Below are 20,158 nucleotides of genomic sequence, written 5' to 3'. Positions count from 1 at the left end.
GACTAATGTTTTGGGAAAAGCAGCCGGGAATGTTCTAAAGATACAGCCAAGGCTATGTAAGGAGTTGTTTTTCACTTCGAGAGGCTTTTTTCACATGTAAGCATATTACTGTGTCTTCTGGTATCAGGCACTAGTCTCAAGGCCGAGTAGAAGAAAAATAGCGCCGTGTCCCGTGGAAGGAGGGGGTATGCTGAAACTGATCACTTCTGCATACACTGCTTCCACGTAGGCCACTTTTGGGCAAGGACACCTAATTAGTATATAAGGGAAGGTTCCCTCAGTTTCTTTGGACGCTCAACCGTGGGGAAAGGTGCACACTGCCCGGTACGTGATAAAAGGCACACGGGGTTGATCCTCTGACGAGACTGACATGCGGGCTCCCTCAGTCTACTGGTCTAGGATGATGGCTCTGGGTCTTTTGATGTATGTTACTGTATGTATGTTACTGTAAGTATAAGTTTGTATCTTTAAGCATATATATTTATTTCTATAACCTATTGTTACTGCATTATACTATTCATATGTATTTATATGTTATAATTGAATAAGTAAATTTTATTGAAGTATCGGACCTCTTCTCTCTGATTTTTGCCCACTTATTCTAAACAACCCCTTGAACCATTTTCCCAAATCAAAACAGCGATTAAATGCATTATTTTTTAACGCGTTATGGAGCACATGCATCGAAGCTTCTCAGCTGTGCTTGTGCTAAGAAAAGGAAAGATTTTAAAAATAACGTAACACGATTGGCAATGTAACCTTTTGTAAGTAGTGCCTGGAGGATTCAGTGTGGAGAAACTTTAGAGACAGCTCAGAGCGAAATTAGGTAAATGGGAGGGGAGATGATGACGTGACTCCCTCACCCGCCTTAACTGTTAATCCCCCACAAACACAGTCTCTCGGAATTTGCATAAGCACACCCCTTCACCTGCAATTTTAACTTGCTACAAAGTGATCAAAACTCGCTTATATCCCAAGCGTCCTCTCATTAAACTTGTATCCCGCATTACCCGTGGGCATGAGAAACGCCAGCGGCAGCCTGTCTATGAACTCAAGTTTAGGTTTACACCTTACTTTCTTTCCAAAGTAGCAGCACTCATGAATATGGTAGTATATGTCACTCGCTTCTTATTGTTTCGCTGCCTTCTCAATTATATAATGCATGTTTTGTTCAGCGCTTTTTGGAGGTCTTCCTGGTTTTCTACGCACTGCATTGACAGTCAGTTCACGTGATTACGTGGGAGGCGTGATGATGTCACACGAAACTCCACCCCCCACGGCTATCGAGCTCAACTCCATTACAGTAAATGGAGAAAAATACCTTCCAGTTATGACCATTACATGAATTTGAATGAAACCTGCTCAACTTTTGTAAGTAAGCTGTAAGGATGAGCCTGCAAATTTCAGCCTTCTACCCACACGGGAACTTGGAGAATTAGTGATGAGTCAGTCAGGGCTTTGCCTTTTATTAGTATATATATATATATATATATAATAATAATAAAAGGCAAAAGCCCTCACTCACTCACTCACTCACTCATCACTAATTCTCCAACTTCCCATGTAGGTAGAAAGCTGAAATTTGGCAGGGTTATTCCTTACAGCTTACTTACAAAAGTTAAGCAGGTTTCATTTCAAATTTACGCCAGAACGGTCATAATGGTCTATAACGTTCGACGACGTCCGCCATGTTGACCTTTCATATTTATGGCCCCATCTTCACGAAATTTGGTAGGCGTCTTCCCTGCGCTAACCGAAACCGATGTACCTACTTATTTCGATGGTATGACGCCACTGTCGGCCGCCATATTGAACTTTCCAACGTCACCAATTTTCAAACTTCCCGTGTAGGTAGAAGGATGACCCCATCTTCACGGAATTTGGTAGGTGGCTTCCCTGCTCTAACCAAAACCGATGTACGTACTTATTTCGGTGGTATGATGCCACTGTCGGCCGCCATATTGAATTTTCCAAACGCCACTAATTCTCCAACTTCCGTGTAGGTAGAAGGCTGAAATTTGGCAGGCCCATTCCTTACAGCTTACTTACAAAAGTTAAGCAGGTTTCATTTTGAAATTCTACGCGTAACAGTAAAAACGGTCAACAACGCCCGCCATATTGAACTTTCTTATTCATGGCCCCATCTTCACGAAATTTGGTAGGCGGCTTCCTGCGCTAACCGAAACCAATGTACATACTTATTTCGGTGGTATGATGCCACTGTCAGCCACCATATTAAACTTTCCAACGTCACTAATTCTCCAACTTCCCATGTAGGTAGAAGGCTGAAATTTGATACTTATTTCGGTGATATGATGCCACTGTTGGCTGCCATATTGAACTTTTAACGGAAACCGATGTCCGTACTTATTTCGTTAGTATGACACCACTGTCGGCCGCCATATTGAACTTTCCAACGTCACTAATTCTCCAACTTCCGTGTAGGTAGAAGGCTGAAATTTGGCAGGCTCATTCCTTACAGCTTACTTACAACAGTTAAGCAGGTTTCATTTCGAAATTCTACGTAACGGTCATAACGGTCAACAACGTCTGCCATGGTGAACTTTCTTATTTATGGCCCCATCTTCTCAAAATTTGGTAGGCGGCTTCCTGCACTAACCAAACCAATGTACGTACTTATTTTGGTGGTATGATGCCACTGTCGGCCGCCATATTGAACTTTTCAACAGTTTTTGTTACTTATGGGCCCATCTTCAAGTTATTTGGTACACGGGTTCCCAATGCTAACTGAATCCTACTTACGTACATATATACGTCCATAGCCTGCACCTCGGTCACCGCGTGAGGTGGCGTTGTGTCCCCCATCCCAACGCCTCCCACGTTGTTGGCTGGCTACCTGCCTATATAAGACTGTCCGTCACTCTGGTCTCTACATTCCCTTCCTTGCTTCGCCACGGGATTCACATCTCCCTACTGATAACTACAGCCCTAATTTATTTGTTTAATCCACGGCTTCTCCGTTGTTTTATTGTTTGTTTATTACAATTATAGGTATTGTATAGGTATTTTACAATTACTTTACATTGCTCAGGTACCCATTTCCTTTATCATTCCAACCCCCATTACCATGTCTATCGAGATGATCACCATCGATCAAAGAACTGTGACTTACCGAGTGGTTTCCATGCCCGGAGATACCACCTACCTTTTCCATTCTCTTTGTTACATATTGCACGGCCATATCAGGCTCACTCTTGATATCCGGAGGAAGATTCTGTCTTATGTATTGAATGACTGGGACAGGTTCAAGGTGTGGACTGATTACAGTACAGGAGATAATTATACTACACAGGAGCACTAGAAGAGTGAAATGCTTAAGCCCTTCACCTATGGTTCTGCATGTGAGTTGATGGCTGCCGCTGAATTGTTCGGTTGTCGCTTTCAAGTGTACCAAAATGGCCAAATAGTTTACACCTTTCGACAACCGCCAATGCCTCTTAAACATCTTAGATTCACAGGTGACGATTTCAGTAGTGGACACTTCGATGTTTATGAATGTTTAAACTCTCAAAAGCTGGATGTGATTTTATCAATAAAACCGGTTGTGTGCTTACAACGCTTGACAGATGCCAAATGTCACTTCAACACAACAAATCCTGCAAATACTGTCGTAATTGAAACAAACCATGAAACTCAAATCGATTATGACAGCAGCAATCCAAGATGTGACATTTGAGACAAGATTACTGTTCACTTGGCCAACTGTAAGTTACATGCTCAAGAGTAAGCTCAGCACAGCTTGGTCATGTTACAACCGGAGGGCGAACTGACAACATTGTATAAAAGAGATCCTTAACAAATAATTATTGGCATATTTTCCCTCAGTTAAAAAGGTTTAATTTTCTTCTTAATAAAAATTTTAATGCAATACTTCGCCGCTGTGAAGCGCGGGTATTTTGCTAGTATGTTTATATATGTGTGTATGTATATGTATGTATATATGTATGTATTTGTGTGTATATATGTGTGTGTATGTATGTATGTGTGTATGTATATGTATGTGTATATATGTAGATATATATATGTATGTATATATGTGTATATGTATAGATATGTATATATATGTTTATGTGTGTAAATATATATATATATATGACAACATCACTCACAACAGTGACAAAACAATTACATTGACAATCATGTTACATTATTTTCAAAATGTTTCCTTTTCTTTTCATTGCTTCTTTAACACACTACTTCTCGCAAGCTGGTATTTTTAGTATATATATATATATATATATATATATATATATATATATATGAGAACAACACTCATATCAATGACAAAACAATTACATTAACAATCATGTTACGTTATTTTTAAAATTTTTCATTTTCTTTTTCATAACTTCTTTAACACACTACTTCTCCGCTGCGAAGCACGGGTATTCTGCTATTATACTAATAAAAGGCAAAGCCCTCACTCACTCACTCACTAATTCTCCAACTTCCCATGTAGGTAGAAGGCTGAAATTTGGCAGGCTCATTCCTTACAGCTTACTTACAAAAGTTGGGCAGGTTTCATTTCGAAATTCTACGCGTAATGGTCATAACATTAACATATTTTTCTCCATATACTGTAATGGACGTTAGCCCGATGGCCGTGGGGGGCGGAGCTGCGTGTGACATCATCACGCCTCCCACGTAATCACATGAACTGACTGTGACCGCAGTACGTAGAAAAGAAGGAAGAGCTCCCAACAATAAAACAGCGGAGAACCCGTGGATTAAATAAAAAGGCTACTTAGTTGGCGAAGCAAGGAAAAACGACGGCCTTATATGGCGTTTGTTTATAAAACAGTTGAGAAGCTGTGTAAACGCTGCTTCACAAAAAAACAGCGGAGCGCCTTATATGGGCAGGCAGTCAGCCAAAGAAGGGAATCAATAAATAACTATAATCGTAATAAAAGAACAAAAAAATACCGGAGAGCCCGCGGATTAAATAAAGGAAATGGGTATCTGAACAGTAAACTAAGTCTAAAATAGCTACACAATAACTATAACAATCGTAATAAACGAACAATAAAACAGTAGAGAACCGCAAAGCGAGGAGAAAGGACGGACTTCAACCAATCAGATTTTGAGTTGGTGTCAGTAGGGCCCTTTAGCAGGAGTACGGCAACGTCACCGTATTCAGACCCATTGATTAGATGGAAGCCAATATAAGGAAGTCTACGATGCCACTGAACGCACCATAAACGCTCCGAGCGAAAGATCATCGCGTGCACTACTGACAACTCCATGGCAGGATTCTGGACAATATTATTTGCCAGACACAGACCAAATTTCAAGGCCATGAAAACCTGATGTTTGTCACACTCCACGAGCCCTAAAACTTTCGGGAATACAAGAAAAATTTCACGCATGCAGCCTTCTACACTTTAACAGAACAGCCACGGAGCGCTTTTGGATCTATCTCGGCTAAAAACGGAACTGACTGCAATGTATGCTATGGATGATTTTGCAGGAAAATCTCCCACTGATCTCCTTGACTTCCTTCATCAGAAAAATCTGAATGAGAGCATGAGGCGGCTGTTCACATCGGTATATTTGGCGGTGAGCATTCCCGTGTACACTGCTTCTGTCGAGCGGACATTTTCAGCCCTAAAGAATTCAAACTTATGCCAGGAATACCATAGGGTGGGTTTGCCTTTCACCATTAGCTTCAATGGGGATAGAAAGTGAGGTTTTGATGGAACTGAAGCACTCCGATAATCCGTACGACAGAGTAATTGAACTGTTTTTGAGGAAAGAGAGGACGATGGATTTTGTTTACAAATAATCCGAATTTTTGATGAGTAAAATGTTGTGATTTTCCTAAATGATATTGCACGTTTATGAGTTACTAGCAAAATACCTGCGCTTCGCAGCGGAGAAGTAGTGTGTTAACACTAGAATTACCAGAGCCTACGAAAAAACTCGTAATTCCGTCCCACCTTAAACTGCTTCTTAAATCCCTTCACACCTCTCCGCCAGCGCCCTTTGTCTTCTAAATGTGCTGATAAAGAGAAGCTTGGAGCAGCCGGCTATTCCATCCCCCCACCAATTTAGAACGTGCACGAATTTCAGCTTGATTGAGTATCTGGGAGTGAAGTGGAGTTTTAGAGTGGAAATAATAGATCGTTACTTGAATAAAAGTGCACTTTTGTTATACTTTTACACCAATATATGTTCCTGTGTTTGAACGACAAGGGCAGATGGGGAGTGTCTGCATATAGCGCCGAAGTTACTGGTCTTTACCATTCTTTCCTCTGCATGTCCTGGAGTACAAAAGAAACAGCATACAGCAACATGCGGGACTGGCAGGAACACTCAATAAAACTGAAAAAAGAAAAGCAAGTGGCGGAGATAATGGGAAGCAGCTTCGCCAGCGCTTGTTTGTCAGAACCCGCCGGGTGTTAGTATGCATCGTGGTACACTTCAGAGCTATAGCGCGTCTTTAGTGAAAACAGCCGTGTCAGATGGGGTTGTATGGATTGATTCTGAACGCGACTGAGAGAATGAAAAGTGAATAATAATAAAAAAATAAGCTAACCTTTACAAGGATCATAAATTGCACCGGCTGTTACAGACTGAAATCAAATGTATGCTTTTATTCTAAAACAGTAAGACTAAGAGCAGTTTACTTCTCAAAACGGAGGGGCGCAGGATCGAACTCGTGACCTCTTGATTTCCCAAGCGGGAACGGATTCTTTTGAACCACGGAGGCAGTTACAATAAACTGCTGTCAATGTCGCATGTTAAGGCGGCTTTTTGTTTCTGCAGTTATATTTTTGAATAAAAGTGCAATTGTGTTATTCTTGTGAAAATGTTTCTTTGCTATTTGGACTTCAGGCTTCATACATTATATAGTTTATGCCTACATTTTGTCATCTACTACTAGAATATAAAAAACGTTTCTGTTTTAACAATGTGTTGACACAGATTACTGTAGAAACGGAACAGACATGAAATGCGTGTGTTCCAAACAACGATCTATTATTTCCACTCTAAAACTCCACTTCACTCCCAGATACTCAATCAAGGCATGAGCTGAGAGAAGTTTGTGCACGTTCTAAATTGGTGGGGGGATGGAATAGCCGGCTGCTCCAAGCTTCTCTTTATCAGCACATTTAGAAGACAAAGGGCGCTGGCGGAGAGGTGTGAAGGGATTTAAGAAGTGATTTAAGTTGGGACAGAATTACGAATTTTTTCGTAGGCTCTGGTAATTCTAGTGTGAAAGAAGTAATGAAAAATTAAAGAAAGCATTTTGAAAATAATGTAACATGATTGTCAATGTAATTGTCATACATACATACATACATACATACATTATATCTATATATATATATATATATATAGCAAAATACCCACGCTTCGCAGCGGCGAAATATTGCCTTAAAAGTTTTATTAAGAAGAAAATTAAAGCTTTTTAAACCAATAATTTGTTAAGGATCTCTTTGTATACCACATTGCGAGTTCGGTCCTCAAGGTTGTAATATGACCAAGCTGTGCGCTGAACTTACTCTTAAGCATGCAACGTACAGTTGGCCATGTGAACAGTAATTTTGTTTCAAATCTCACAGCTTGGATTGCTGCTGTCATAATCGGTTTGGGTTTCATGGTTTGTTTCAATTACGACAGTATTTGTAGGACTTGTGTTGAAGTGACATTCGGCATCTGTCAAGCGTTGTAAGTATACAACCAGTTTCATCGATAACTTCACATCCAGCTTTTGAGAGTTTAAACATTCATAAAAATCAAAGTGTCCACTACTGAAATCGTCACCTGTGAATCTAAGATGTTTAAGAGGCATTGGCGGTTGTCCAAAGGTGTAAAATATTTGGCCATTTCGGTACACTTGAAAGCGACAACCAAACAATTCATCGGCAGTAATCAACTCACACGCAGAACCATAGGTGAAGGGCTTAAGCATTTCACTCTTATAGTGCTCCTGTGTAGTATAATTATCTCCTGTACCGTCATCAGTCCACACCTTGAACCTGTCCCAGTCATTCAATACATAAGACATAATGTTTCTCCAGATATCAAGAGTGAGCCTGATATAGCCGTGCAACATGTAACACAGAGAATGGAAAAGATAGGTGCCATCTCCGGACATGGAAACCACTCAGTAAGAGACAGTTCTTTGATCGATGGTGATCACCTCGATAGACATGTTAATGGGGGTACGGTTGGAATGATAAAGGAAATGGGTACCTGAACAATGTAAGTACCTACACAATAACTATAATCGTAATAAATGAACAATAAAACAGCGGAGAAGCCGTGGATTAAATAAAAAGGCTGTAGTTATCAGCAGGGAAACGTGAATCCCGTGGCGAAGCAAGGAAGGGAATGAAAAGACTGGAGCGACGGACGGCCTTATATAGGCAGGCAGCCAACATTGTGGGAGGCTTTGGGATGGGGGACCCAACGCCGCCTCACACGGTGACTGAGCTGTAGGCTATGGACATATATATGTACGTAAGTAGGATTCAGTTAGCGTTGGGAACCCGCGTACCAAATTTCTTGAAGATGGGCCCATAAGTAACAAAGACTGTTGAAAAGTTCAATATGATGGCCGACAGTGGCATCATACCACCGAAATAAGTACGTACATTGGTTTCGGTTAGCGCAGGGAAGCCGCCTACCAAATTTCGTGAAGATGGGGCCATAAATAAGAAAGTTCAACATGGTGGACATTGTTGACCGTTATGCGTAGAATTTCAAAATTAAACCTGCTTAACTTTTGTAAGTATGCCGTAAGGAATGAGCCTTCCAAATTTTAAACTTCTACCTACACGGGAAGTTGGAAAATTAGTGACGTTGGAAAGTTCAATATGGCGGCTGACAGTGGCATCATACCACAAAAATAAGTATGTACATTGGTTTTCGTTAGCGCAGGGAAACCGCCTACCAAATTTCGTAAAGATGGGGCCATGAATAAGAAAGTTCAACATGGCGGACGTTGTTGACCGTTATGCGTAGAATTTCAAATGAAACCTGCTTAACTTTTCTAAGTAAGCTGTAAGGAATGAGCCTGTGAAATTTCAGCCTTCTACCTACACGGGAAGTTGGAGAATTAGTGACGTTTAGAAAATTCAATATGGCGACCGACAGTGGCGTCATACCACCGAAATAAGTACATACATCGGTTTTGGTTAGCGCAGGGAAGCCACCAACAAAATTTCGTGAAGATGGGGCCATAAATAAGAAAGTTCAACATGGTGGACGTTGTCGAACCGCTATGACCGCTACGTGTAGAACTTCAAATAAAACGCGTGCTTAACTTTTGTAAATAAGCTGTAAGGAATAAGCCTGCCAAATTTCAGCCTTCTACCTACACAGGAAGTTGGAGAATTAGTGATGAGTCAGTTAGTCAGTCAGTCAGTGAGGGCCTTGCCTTTTATTAGTATAGATTATTGATGTTTTTTATGTGTGTCGCGGCTGTGGCTGCAGTAGAAAGGAAGTTGTTCATCCCTGGTTTGTCTATAAAATAAAGGCATTAATTGTGGCTACAGGAGTATATATACAAACCGGATTCCAAAAAAGTTGGGACACTATACAAATCATGAATAAAAACTGAATGCAATGATGTGGAGGTGCCAACTTCTAATATTTTATTCAGAATAGAACATAAATCACGGAACAAAAGTTTAAACTGAGAAAATGTATCATTTTAAGGGAAAAATATGTTGATTCAGAATTTCATGGTGTCAACAAATCCCAAAAAAGTTGGGACAAGGCCATTTTCACCACTGTGTGGCATCTCCCCTTCTTCTTACAACACTCAACAGACGTCTGGGGACCGAGGAGACCAGTTTCTCAAGTTTAGAAATAGGAATGCTCTCCCATTCTTGTCTAATACAGGCCTCTAACTGTTCAATCGTCTTGGGCCTTCTTTGTCGCACCTTCCTCTTTATGATGCCAAATGTTCTCTATAGGTGAAAGATCTGGACTGCAGACTGGCCATTTCAGTACCCGGATCCTTCTCCTACGCAGCCATGATGTTGTGATTGATGCAGAATGTGGTCTGGCATTATCTTGTTGAAAAATGCAGGGTCTTCCCTGAGAGAGATGACGTCTGGATGGGAGCATATGTTGTTCTAGAACCTGAATATATTTTTCTGCATTGATGGTGCCTTTCCAGACATGCAAGCTGCCCATGCCACACGCACTCATGCAACCCCATACCATCAGAGATGCAGGCTTCTGAACTGAGCGTCGATAACAACTTGGATTGTCCTCGTCCTCTTTGGTCCGGATGACATGGCGCCCCAGATTTCCAAAAAGAACTTGAATCGCGGACTCGCCTGACCACAGAACAGTCTTCCATTTTGCCACACTCCATTTTAAATGATCCCTGGCCCAGTGACAATGCCTGAGCTTGTGGATCTTGCTTAGAAATGGCTTCTTCTTTGCACTGTAGAGTTTCAGCTGGCAACGGCGGATGGCACGGTGGATTGTGTTCACTGACAATGGTTTCTGGAAGTATTCCTGAGCCCATTCTGTGATTTCCTTTACAGTAGCATTCCTGTTTGTGGTGCAGTGTCGCTTAAGAGGCATCCAGTATGGTTTTACGGCCTTGACCCTTACGCACAGAGATTGTTCCAGATTCTCTGAATTTTCGGATGATGTTATGCACAGTTGATGATGATAGATGCAAAGTCTTTGCAATTTTTCGCTGGGTAACACCTATCTGATATTGCTCCACTATCTTTCTGCGCAACATTGTGGGAATTGGTGATCCTCTACCCATCTTGGCTTCTGAGAGACACTGCCACTCTGAGAAGCTCTTTTATACCCAATCATGTTGCCAATTGACCTAATTAGTGTTTATTGGTCTTCCAGCTCTTCGTTATGCTCAAATTTACTTTTTCCAGCCTCTTATTGCTACTTGTCCCAACTTTTTTGGGATTTGTTGACACCGTGAAATTTTGAATCAATATATTTTTCCTTTAAAATGATACATTTACTCGTATTAAACATTTGATCTGTCATCTACATTCTATTACAAATAAAATATTGACATTTGCCATCTTCACATCATTGCATTTAGTTTTTATCCACAATTTGTTTACAGTTTGTGTATCGATCTATCTATCTCTCTCTCTATATATATATATATATATATATATATATATATATATATATATATACACAGTATACACACACATATACATATATATATATATATATATATATATATATATATATACACATACACACACACACTGGGGGTGCCAGAATCCATCAAGGAAGAAAAATGGAAAACATTATTTGTATAAAATCTTAATTTACTTATCCATTCCTAAATAATTAAATGGGCAGGCTATTTCGTATCAGTGCAATATGCGGTTTGTTAAAACGGATGACTCCCGCTCTTACGTGTAGGTCTGCGTGGATATTATGAACTATCGTATCTGTTCAAGTTCTATTTAAATTTTACATAGAAGGAATTTTTATTTAGTCGACAGAAATATCTTTGGTAGGAATGCAAGTTAAATGTAGCCATCATTGCATACATTTTTCTTCACCATAGAAATGTAGAGAGTAAATTTGCCTTACATTCCAACCAAAGATATTTGTGTCGACTAAATAGAACTTGAAAAGATATATTTTTTCGAATGTGATCGCACAATTCAGATCGAGTTGACGCCACCGACGCATCAAGCCCGCGTGCTATTGTGGTTTCGCCTGCGTGCCTCAATAAGTCACCCTCCCTCGCTCTTACTTTTTTACCGTTCATCTAATGAATACACTGAGTATGGCTTTACCAAAACAATCATTGATGGCGAATAAATTATACATGCATCGAAGGTTCTCAGCTGTGCTGGTGCCATCTCGTGCAATGTCCACGGCTGTATTTAATGTTAGCTAAGACCCGGCACTTAAAAGTTTCTTTCGCTGTTTCGCCAAGTTTGTGCCAAACACCACCATAAGCACAGTCCTTCACCCGTGAATATTTACTGGCAGTGTTTCTATTGGATTGCCACTGACGGACGGCCTTATATAGGCACTAAATTACGTGGGAGGCGTAACTCTGCCTCCCACGGGCATCGAGCAGAAGTCTATTATAGTATATGGACGAAAAAATAGGTTCCAGTTATGACCATTACGCGTAGAATTTCGAAATTAAACCTGCCCAACTTTTGTAAGTAAGCTGTAAGGAATGAGCCTGCCAAATTTCAGCCTTCTACCTACACGGGAAGTTGGAGAATTAGTGATGAGTCAGTGAGGGCTTTGCCTTGTCAAATAAACGAAACACACGCTGTGGTGCAACACGAGAGGCTTCGCCTCTAGCACTGACATCCGAGGTTCGATTCCCGAGACGGGGTGCAGTGAGTGTGTATGCCTGATGAGCCCAGAATTACGGCGAAACACATGCTGTGTATTGTTTGCATTATTTGACAGTAAAACCATTTCAGTATATTCAATATATATATATATATATATATATATATATATAAATCAGCGCTTCCCGATTCATTTTACCCTTGCACACCCTTGGTTTGAGAAGATGAAAAAATAAGAGGTTAACGCAGAAAAAAAGATCACCAATTGAAGCTTTATGAATAATGGATACTTTATTCGCCATCAATAATTATTTTGGTAAAGCCATACTCAGTGTGATCCTCCTTCCATGTTCTAATTTTTCGCGACTAGCCATGATTACATGAACGGTAAAAAGTAAGAGCAAGCTGGTGACATATCCAGTCAGGCAGGTGACAGCTCAATAGCTCAATTTGGATATAAGTAGGTTCTATTTAGTCGACAGAAATATCTTTGGTAGGAATGTAAGTTGAATTTACTCTTTAAATTTCGATGGTGAAGAAAAATTAATGCAATGCTGACTAAATTTACCTTTCATTCTTACCAAACATATTTCTGTCGACTAAATAAAAATTACTTATATTTAAAATTTAAATAGAACTTGAACAGATAACGATACTTCATAATACCCACGCAGCACTACACTAAGTGCATGTAAGAGCAAGAGTCATCGATGGATTCTGGCACCCCAGCATAGATAGATAATCAATGACAAAACAATTACATTAACAATCATGTTACGCTATTTTTAAAATTTTTCCTTTTCTTTTCATAACTTCTTTAACACACTACTTCTGGCCATGAAGTTGAGGTATTCTGGTAGTGTGTGTATATATATATATATATATATATATATATATATATATATATATATATATATATATATATATATATATATATATATATATATATATATATATATATATACACACACAAATACACATTTATATATGACTGAGAGAATAAAAGTGAAAATAAAAAGGTAACTTTCACAAGTACTATAAATGTACACCATCTGTTATAGACACAATTCAAATGTGTGTACTGTATAATATTAACAATAAGAGCAGCTCACTACTGAAAACGGGAAATATAGGAGGCAGTCAGGATCGAACAGGGGACTCTTGATTACAAGTCAGCAAATCTTACCGCAACGTCACAGAAACTGTTGTCTTTTCCTTGAACCTTTTGTGAAAGTGTTTATTTGATCTTTGGGTTTCAGGCTTCACACATTTATGTAGTTTATGCCAACATTTTGTCATTTTCTACTAAAATATGAAAAACGTTTCTGTTTTAACAATGTGTTTACACAGATTATTGTAGAAACGGAATACATATGAAATGCATGTGTTCCAAATAACGATCTATTATTTCCACTCTAAAACTCCTGCACTTAACTCCCAGATAATCAATCAAGGCATGAGCTGGGAGAACTTTGGAATAGCAGGCTGCTTGTCTTTATCGGCACATTTACATGACAAAAGACGCTGACGGAGAGGTGCGAACGAATTTAAGGTGGGCCAGATGTACGAGTTTTTTCATAGGCTCTGGTAATTCTAGTGTTAAACAATGATCAGTTGGTACTCAAGGGGCCAAATGTGTGCGAAGAAAATATCCCCCAAACCATTACATCACCACCAGCCTGAACCATTGATACAAGACATAATGAATCCATGCTAGCATGTTGTTGATGCCAAATTCTGACCCTACCATCAGAATGTCGCAGCAGATATCGTGACTCATAAGACCAGGCAATGTTTTTCCAATTTTCTATTGTCCAATTTTGGTTAGCCCATGTGAATTGTAGTCTCGATTGCCTGTTCATAGCTGACAGGACTGGCAGCGGGTTTGGTCTCCTACTGCTGTAGCCATTCTGCTTCAAGGTTTAAGGTGTTGTGTATTCAGAGATGCACTTCTGCATACCTTGGTTGTAACAAGTGGTTATTTGACTTATTGTTGCCTATTAGCTCAAACCAGTCTGGCCATTATCCACTGGCCTCTGGCATCAACAAGGTATTCCTAATGCCCCCTACCCCGAAAACTACTGCGCACTGGATATTTTCCATTTTCAGACCATTTTCTGTAAATCCTACAGATGGTTGTGCGTGAAGATGAGCCGTTTTTCAAATACTCAGACCAGACCAGACCAGCCCATCTGGCACAAACCACCATGCCACATTTAAAGTCACTTAAATAATTTTTCTTCTTTATTTTGATGCTCAATTTGATTTTCCGCAGGTCATCTTGACAATGTCTACATGCCTAAATGAACGGAGTTGCTGCCAAGTGATTGGGTGACTAGAGATTAGCATTAACAAGCAGTTGAACAGGAGTACCTAATAAAGTGGCCAGTGAGTGTAAAAGAAGTAACTGCTTTATGTTGACCTTTTAAGCGCCTTCGCATATCTGAGTGCTATTTAGTTGCCTTTACACCATAAGACCAAGCAGGAAACAAACACTTCTATGATAATAAAAACCTAGTTAAATGTTATGTACACTTAATAATCAATATATTGAAAGTTTATTTTTAATTATTGCTCCTAAGAAGATCCTTTTTCATTTGACATTGTTTGTTACAAGATCTCTGCAACACTGTCTTGATTTAACCATTACACCAACAAAACTAGAAATTTCAGTTAGGGTGTGAACACTTTTGTTATACATTGCATATCCATTATCCAAATCAATAAAGCTCAACATACTTTGTTTTTAATTATCCTTTGATTCTACTTAAAAGCCAATATGCTGATCTAAAGTCAATTAAAATTGCAATCTTAAATGTGTTCAATTAGCGTTATTGCTTTATAAGCTTTAAAGCATATGGCAACAATTCACAAAAGATGTTTTTTCACCAATCAGGAAAAAAGTTGCTCAATTCAAATCCTGAATTAATCTGCTTTCCTGTTCAACAAGTGTACAGTTTCAGAAAAAAGAATGGATGTGGGTTAATCTGCTTAGTGTACGATGTCTTGACTTAATATGCCAACATTACAGCTTACACCAGCACTATTCAATTAACATCGCTCTGAAATGCAGAGAAGTGCTTGTCTCAAATAATAACTTTTAATGAAAACTTCAATTTTAAACTTCAGCTATGGGAGTTATAACAAGCCCTTTAAAACAAATACAAGTAAATATTGCCACATGACCTCCTATATTTATTTTAGAATTAACAGCTTGGAGATACCTACCATGATATTAATTATAAATGGGAACAAATGATGTTGGGCGCTTTGCAGGTTTTCTGAAGATGAATTCAGTGAATCAGTACTTTCATAATCAGACATTTACATTTTTTTTTTAACTTTATTGATTTTTATTGTAATCATTCCATACAAATAGATCAATTTTTACAAAAAATAGGATTGAAAACAAATCAAGTTGATTTGTTTTCAAGACATTTACAATTTTATGGTGTAGCTCGATATGGTTTAAATATGTCAAGAAAAGCTACACTTCAAATACACACTGTAATCATGAATGCAACCTGAGTATACATGAAATTTAAGGTGTTAAAAGAATAAAAAAAAGGTAAAGAAAATTCCTTTTCTTTAAACAAAGCAAACACACTAAAAGCAGACTTAATTTCTGAGATTACTCTAGATTTATCTGGCTCAGCCATCTCCTATTAATGGCATTTAAATGTGTAGAATTACATACACAGTAATAAAAAAATACAAAATGCTGCAATGTAATTGACTTTACTTTTTAATTAAAAACTGACAAAAGATATGCATAGAACAAGGTAGTATTTTTGGGTCTCAAGGAATTTCACATTAATTTTGTATATCTAATAAGAGGAGTCATGAAATTTAATACTGAAAAACACTGAGTCACAATGTTTTAAACTGACATACTTGCAGTTTAAGTTGACTTGTTTTCCAAATACTATTTTTAATTGTAGAAATATATTCAAATATGTTCTTTCCCCCCCCAAGAAACAATCCGAACATCTCTGAAGGAAATATTAAAATAAAAGCCTTCAAACCTGTTTATTCCAGCAGCATTCACCAGGTAATGGACTGGACCCAGAGAGGCCTGAATCTTGTCAAATGTGTTTTGTATGTCGTGTTCTTTTGAAACATCACAGCTATGAGCAATATGATCTGCTATTAAATAAAAAGACTAATTTAAGCCATTTTATTCAGAAGATGAATGAACAATTTTGAAAACCAAAAGATAAATGCCATTGTATCATATCACAATTAAAATAAGTTATTCACATAGTTTGTTAGGTTGGAAACAATACATGACACAATTTTTAGGGAGACAACAAAGAATATACATGCAGATGGATTACAATCTTGTATATATGCATTATTTTCATGCTTAGCCTGTGAACAGTATAGTAACACTGGTGAAAAAAATTAAAGATCTACAAAAACAAGAGGTTTTTATATGCAACGTAAACCACAACTTAGCACTTCAGTTCTGACCACAAATTCAGTGTCCAGCTGTGAGCAAAGCACTGTGCCTAACTAGAGAGTAAATCTGTAACAAAATTTTAAACAACTGTATTATTCCTGTGTGATCTGCAAGCATTTTTGAATAAAAATGTCAGCTAAATAAATGAAATGGTTTGCATTGTCTCTTTATGACATTTTTCCTCTGATAAGATGCACTAGATTGCTTTGTATTGGGCAGTACGATTTTGTTTGTGGGTAGTTGTGCAATAAATGCATGCTCTGTTGATTCTGAAAAAGAGGTTTAGAGCAAAATAAAATTTAGTAGAAGATGAGTAAAGCTGATTATTAAGTGTGTATGTTTTAATAAAATGCTCTCTAAAGCTTTACTGCCTTCTGGCTACATTTGGATTGCCTTTGTGATAAAAGCCATCTCCTCTGTATAAGAAATCCAGCTATTCACTCTAGTATGTTGTCATTCTTTACTTACGCTGGCTGTTCCTTTAGACAAGAAGTATATAAAAATGTTTATTCTGACAACTCATACTGACTATTAAAAGGCATAGACATCTGCATCCAGTTTTTTACATGGTGCAGAATTTTCAAAGAAAGCTAAACAACCAGCACTGCTTTAAAGCAATAAATAATACAAGTGAAGCCCATTATAATCAGATTAGAAAGCAAACTGGGTTTTATGAAGAATACTACAAGGACCTAAATAAGTACAATTTAATCCCTTGTAAACTATTTAAGACCAATATTCATTTTTAGAAGGATCATCAGCTGGCCTTGTAGGTGTATTAGAATAATGCTCAGTCAGGTCTTCAGAAAGATCAAAATTCCCTGTACCTTGGTCACCTTTTCTGTTCAATAGAGGTGCTGAAATATTATATTACCAAAATACTTGTCTCAACTTTATTGGCCTACTTACATTTATCACTGAAGATGCAAAAACACTGGTTAAAGACTGGTATTAACCAAAGTACAAGATAGGGGCTAGAAAGAAAAAAAACTGGAAAAAGAACAAACAACGTATAACATAATGACAGGGAATTTATACTGACAGTGCCAAATTAAAGACTGTACATCACAGTAGTATAGTGACAGGCAGTTGCTCTTGATGGAACTTGGGCTCACTGTAGCAACAACAAGGAGGCTTTCGACACAAAACGCATGCCATAGAGTCTGAAAGTGGCATTAGACAGTGCAGTTAATATAGTTAACTACATTAAAAGCAAGGCCAGTGAAACTGAGAATATTTTTTAGCTTTGTGCAATGAAAAATTCGAAGTGATTAAATAAGACTACTTCACAATGAAGTGCATTGAGTTTCACAAGGTAAAGTGTACAGCTATTTTTTGAGTTACAGGTATTGAGAATAAATTATTTATTCATGATCATCCATTCCTCCTTTCAAAATGCTAATATGACACTGATAGGCTACCTTTCTGATAGGTTTTTTCTTGTTTGAATGGTTTACATATTTGGCCTTCAGGGTTGAATCACTAATATATTTAATATACATGACAAAATTGAGGCAATAATTAAAAAGCCTGCATTTTGGTCTGGATGAATGGAAGAAAACAATATGTAGGTTTTTCCTTTCCAAAACAAACTAATTTGCAAACTAACTTGACCTGACATATTGTGTCAAACACAATACACATCTCTTACATCTTGCTGTGCAGTTAACATGTACTTTCCTACTGTTGTCATTGCAAATTATTAGATTTGCAGTCCTTGAATTTGTTACAACACACTCACTACTCATTCCCTAATAAATCAGAAAGAGAACTGAATAGAAAATGGCACAAATGGAGACTTGAAAAGTGAATCTAGTCTTAACAGAAATTGCAGGTGGACTTTTGCTCAAGTTTACATACAGAATATCCAGAGCTATCAAATGTGGCAGTGAAGTTCCAGTTACAATCCCCAACCACATACCTATGCAAGAGCAGCTTTTCTGCACTTAACTACACCAACATCCAAGTACAGACATAGGGTCTCATTCATAAAACGTTTGTTAATTAACCAACACATATGTGCATAAAAGATAATTTTACTAAAACTAAAGCCACATCACAAACTATGAGTAAAACCTTGCTTTTTTTCTTAATACCTTGCATGTGTTCAATCAATACCGATCAATTGTAAATTATCAACCACGTGTAAGTTGTCAGTTCATTACAATAATCCACATTAATCAACATCCCAAATGTTACCAAATAAGGATGTGTTACCACACATGCCCATGATCTACCAAAATTCCAAAGCGAAAAAAGGCGTTTTGGGGCAATAAAAAATATTCTCTAGCATGAGTAGTGCTGTGGCTGGCTCAGGTAAAGGAATTTCTTGGAAAAAGGTGATGAATATGGTTAATTCATTGTCTTCTGTAGAGCAAAATAAGAAATAAAATGAAAATAGTTTGATTTGAAATTAGATGCAAAGAAATGTATAGCTATTCATTGAAAATGTACCTCTGTGATATTGGGGGTGGGGATGGGGGGGCGGCTCTTCACAACTGTTTCAGATCACCACATTGCATCCATTATTGGAGAGGTGTCTTTATTGGGTATTATTCCCAAAGCTTCCAATTATGGAGCAGTCTTCAAATGTGAATTGCAAGTGACTTGTTTCATTTGGCTATAATGATAAGTTGAAACATTCCATTCCTCGTTATTGCATTTATTATTAAGATGAACAGGGAGATCCCGCTTGCCATGCAGAGACTTCATGTGAGATGCACAATACTCCAAAAGCTCAGTAACCTGTATTCAAGAAAAGTGGGTGCAAAAGCAGTGCAGTTCTCACAGAAATTATTGTAAATCAAAGGCAATTGAACCAAGCAGTCAAATTAATATACTCCACTCTGAAAGCTATAGGAATCATTTTGAAAGAAACAATCAATAGTCTAAATGAATTATGCAAAATGTTGCAAAATGCTGACAAATGCAAAGTAATATACCAAATACTTCGTTAATTTGTGTTTTTAGCATTTTTAACAAAATAAGACATCTTTACATCAGAATCACTTTATTATTTGGTGTTGTTTCGTAATTGCTTCTGCACTGGAGTGTTCATCAACTGGCTCTACAACAGTGGTGGTTTGTAATGCGGGGCACTGAGGCACTGCACCCCCTCCAAATATTTTAAAAACTCTACTTAAATTAATTAAGTAATGCAAAATAAATCATTTGCTCAACGTGCTTGGTATCAGCTCATCAACATCCATTAGAAATACTTGTACTTGTTTATTTTCTGTATAAAACCCTATATTACCTGAGTGAAGGACACATGACAAATGGGAGTGTATGTAAGTCTTTGATCTTTTGGCAAGCAGATGACCAAAGGCTGCCCTTTAATTGGTTGCTTTCAGATTTTTGAGGGGACGCAGACACTTCAACATTTATTGGCAGTGAA

At 38.0% G+C, this 20,158-nt stretch overlaps 1 protein-coding gene across 4 annotated transcripts in view; it reads right to left on the bottom strand.

The window, feature by feature from the left end:
* Positions 1-20,158, bottom strand: part of cbr4 (carbonyl reductase 4) — a 105,649-nt gene that overhangs the window by 60,307 nt on the left and 25,184 nt on the right. For 3 of the 4 annotated variants that reach the window (XM_039751169.1, XM_039751172.1, XM_039751171.1), the window contains exon 3: positions 16,325-16,445. In XM_039751169.1, the coding sequence (XP_039607103.1) occupies positions 16,325-16,445 (121 nt within the window). The remainder of the gene's footprint in view (positions 1-16,324; positions 16,446-20,158) is intronic. The other variant, XM_039751170.1, reaches the window with a different exon arrangement.

This window comes from Polypterus senegalus, chromosome 4 (genome assembly GCF_016835505.1).
Source record: "Polypterus senegalus isolate Bchr_013 chromosome 4, ASM1683550v1, whole genome shotgun sequence".
Classification (NCBI taxonomy): domain Eukaryota; kingdom Metazoa; phylum Chordata; class Cladistia; order Polypteriformes; family Polypteridae; genus Polypterus; species Polypterus senegalus.
This window is presented reverse-complemented; position numbering and strand designations above follow the sequence as displayed.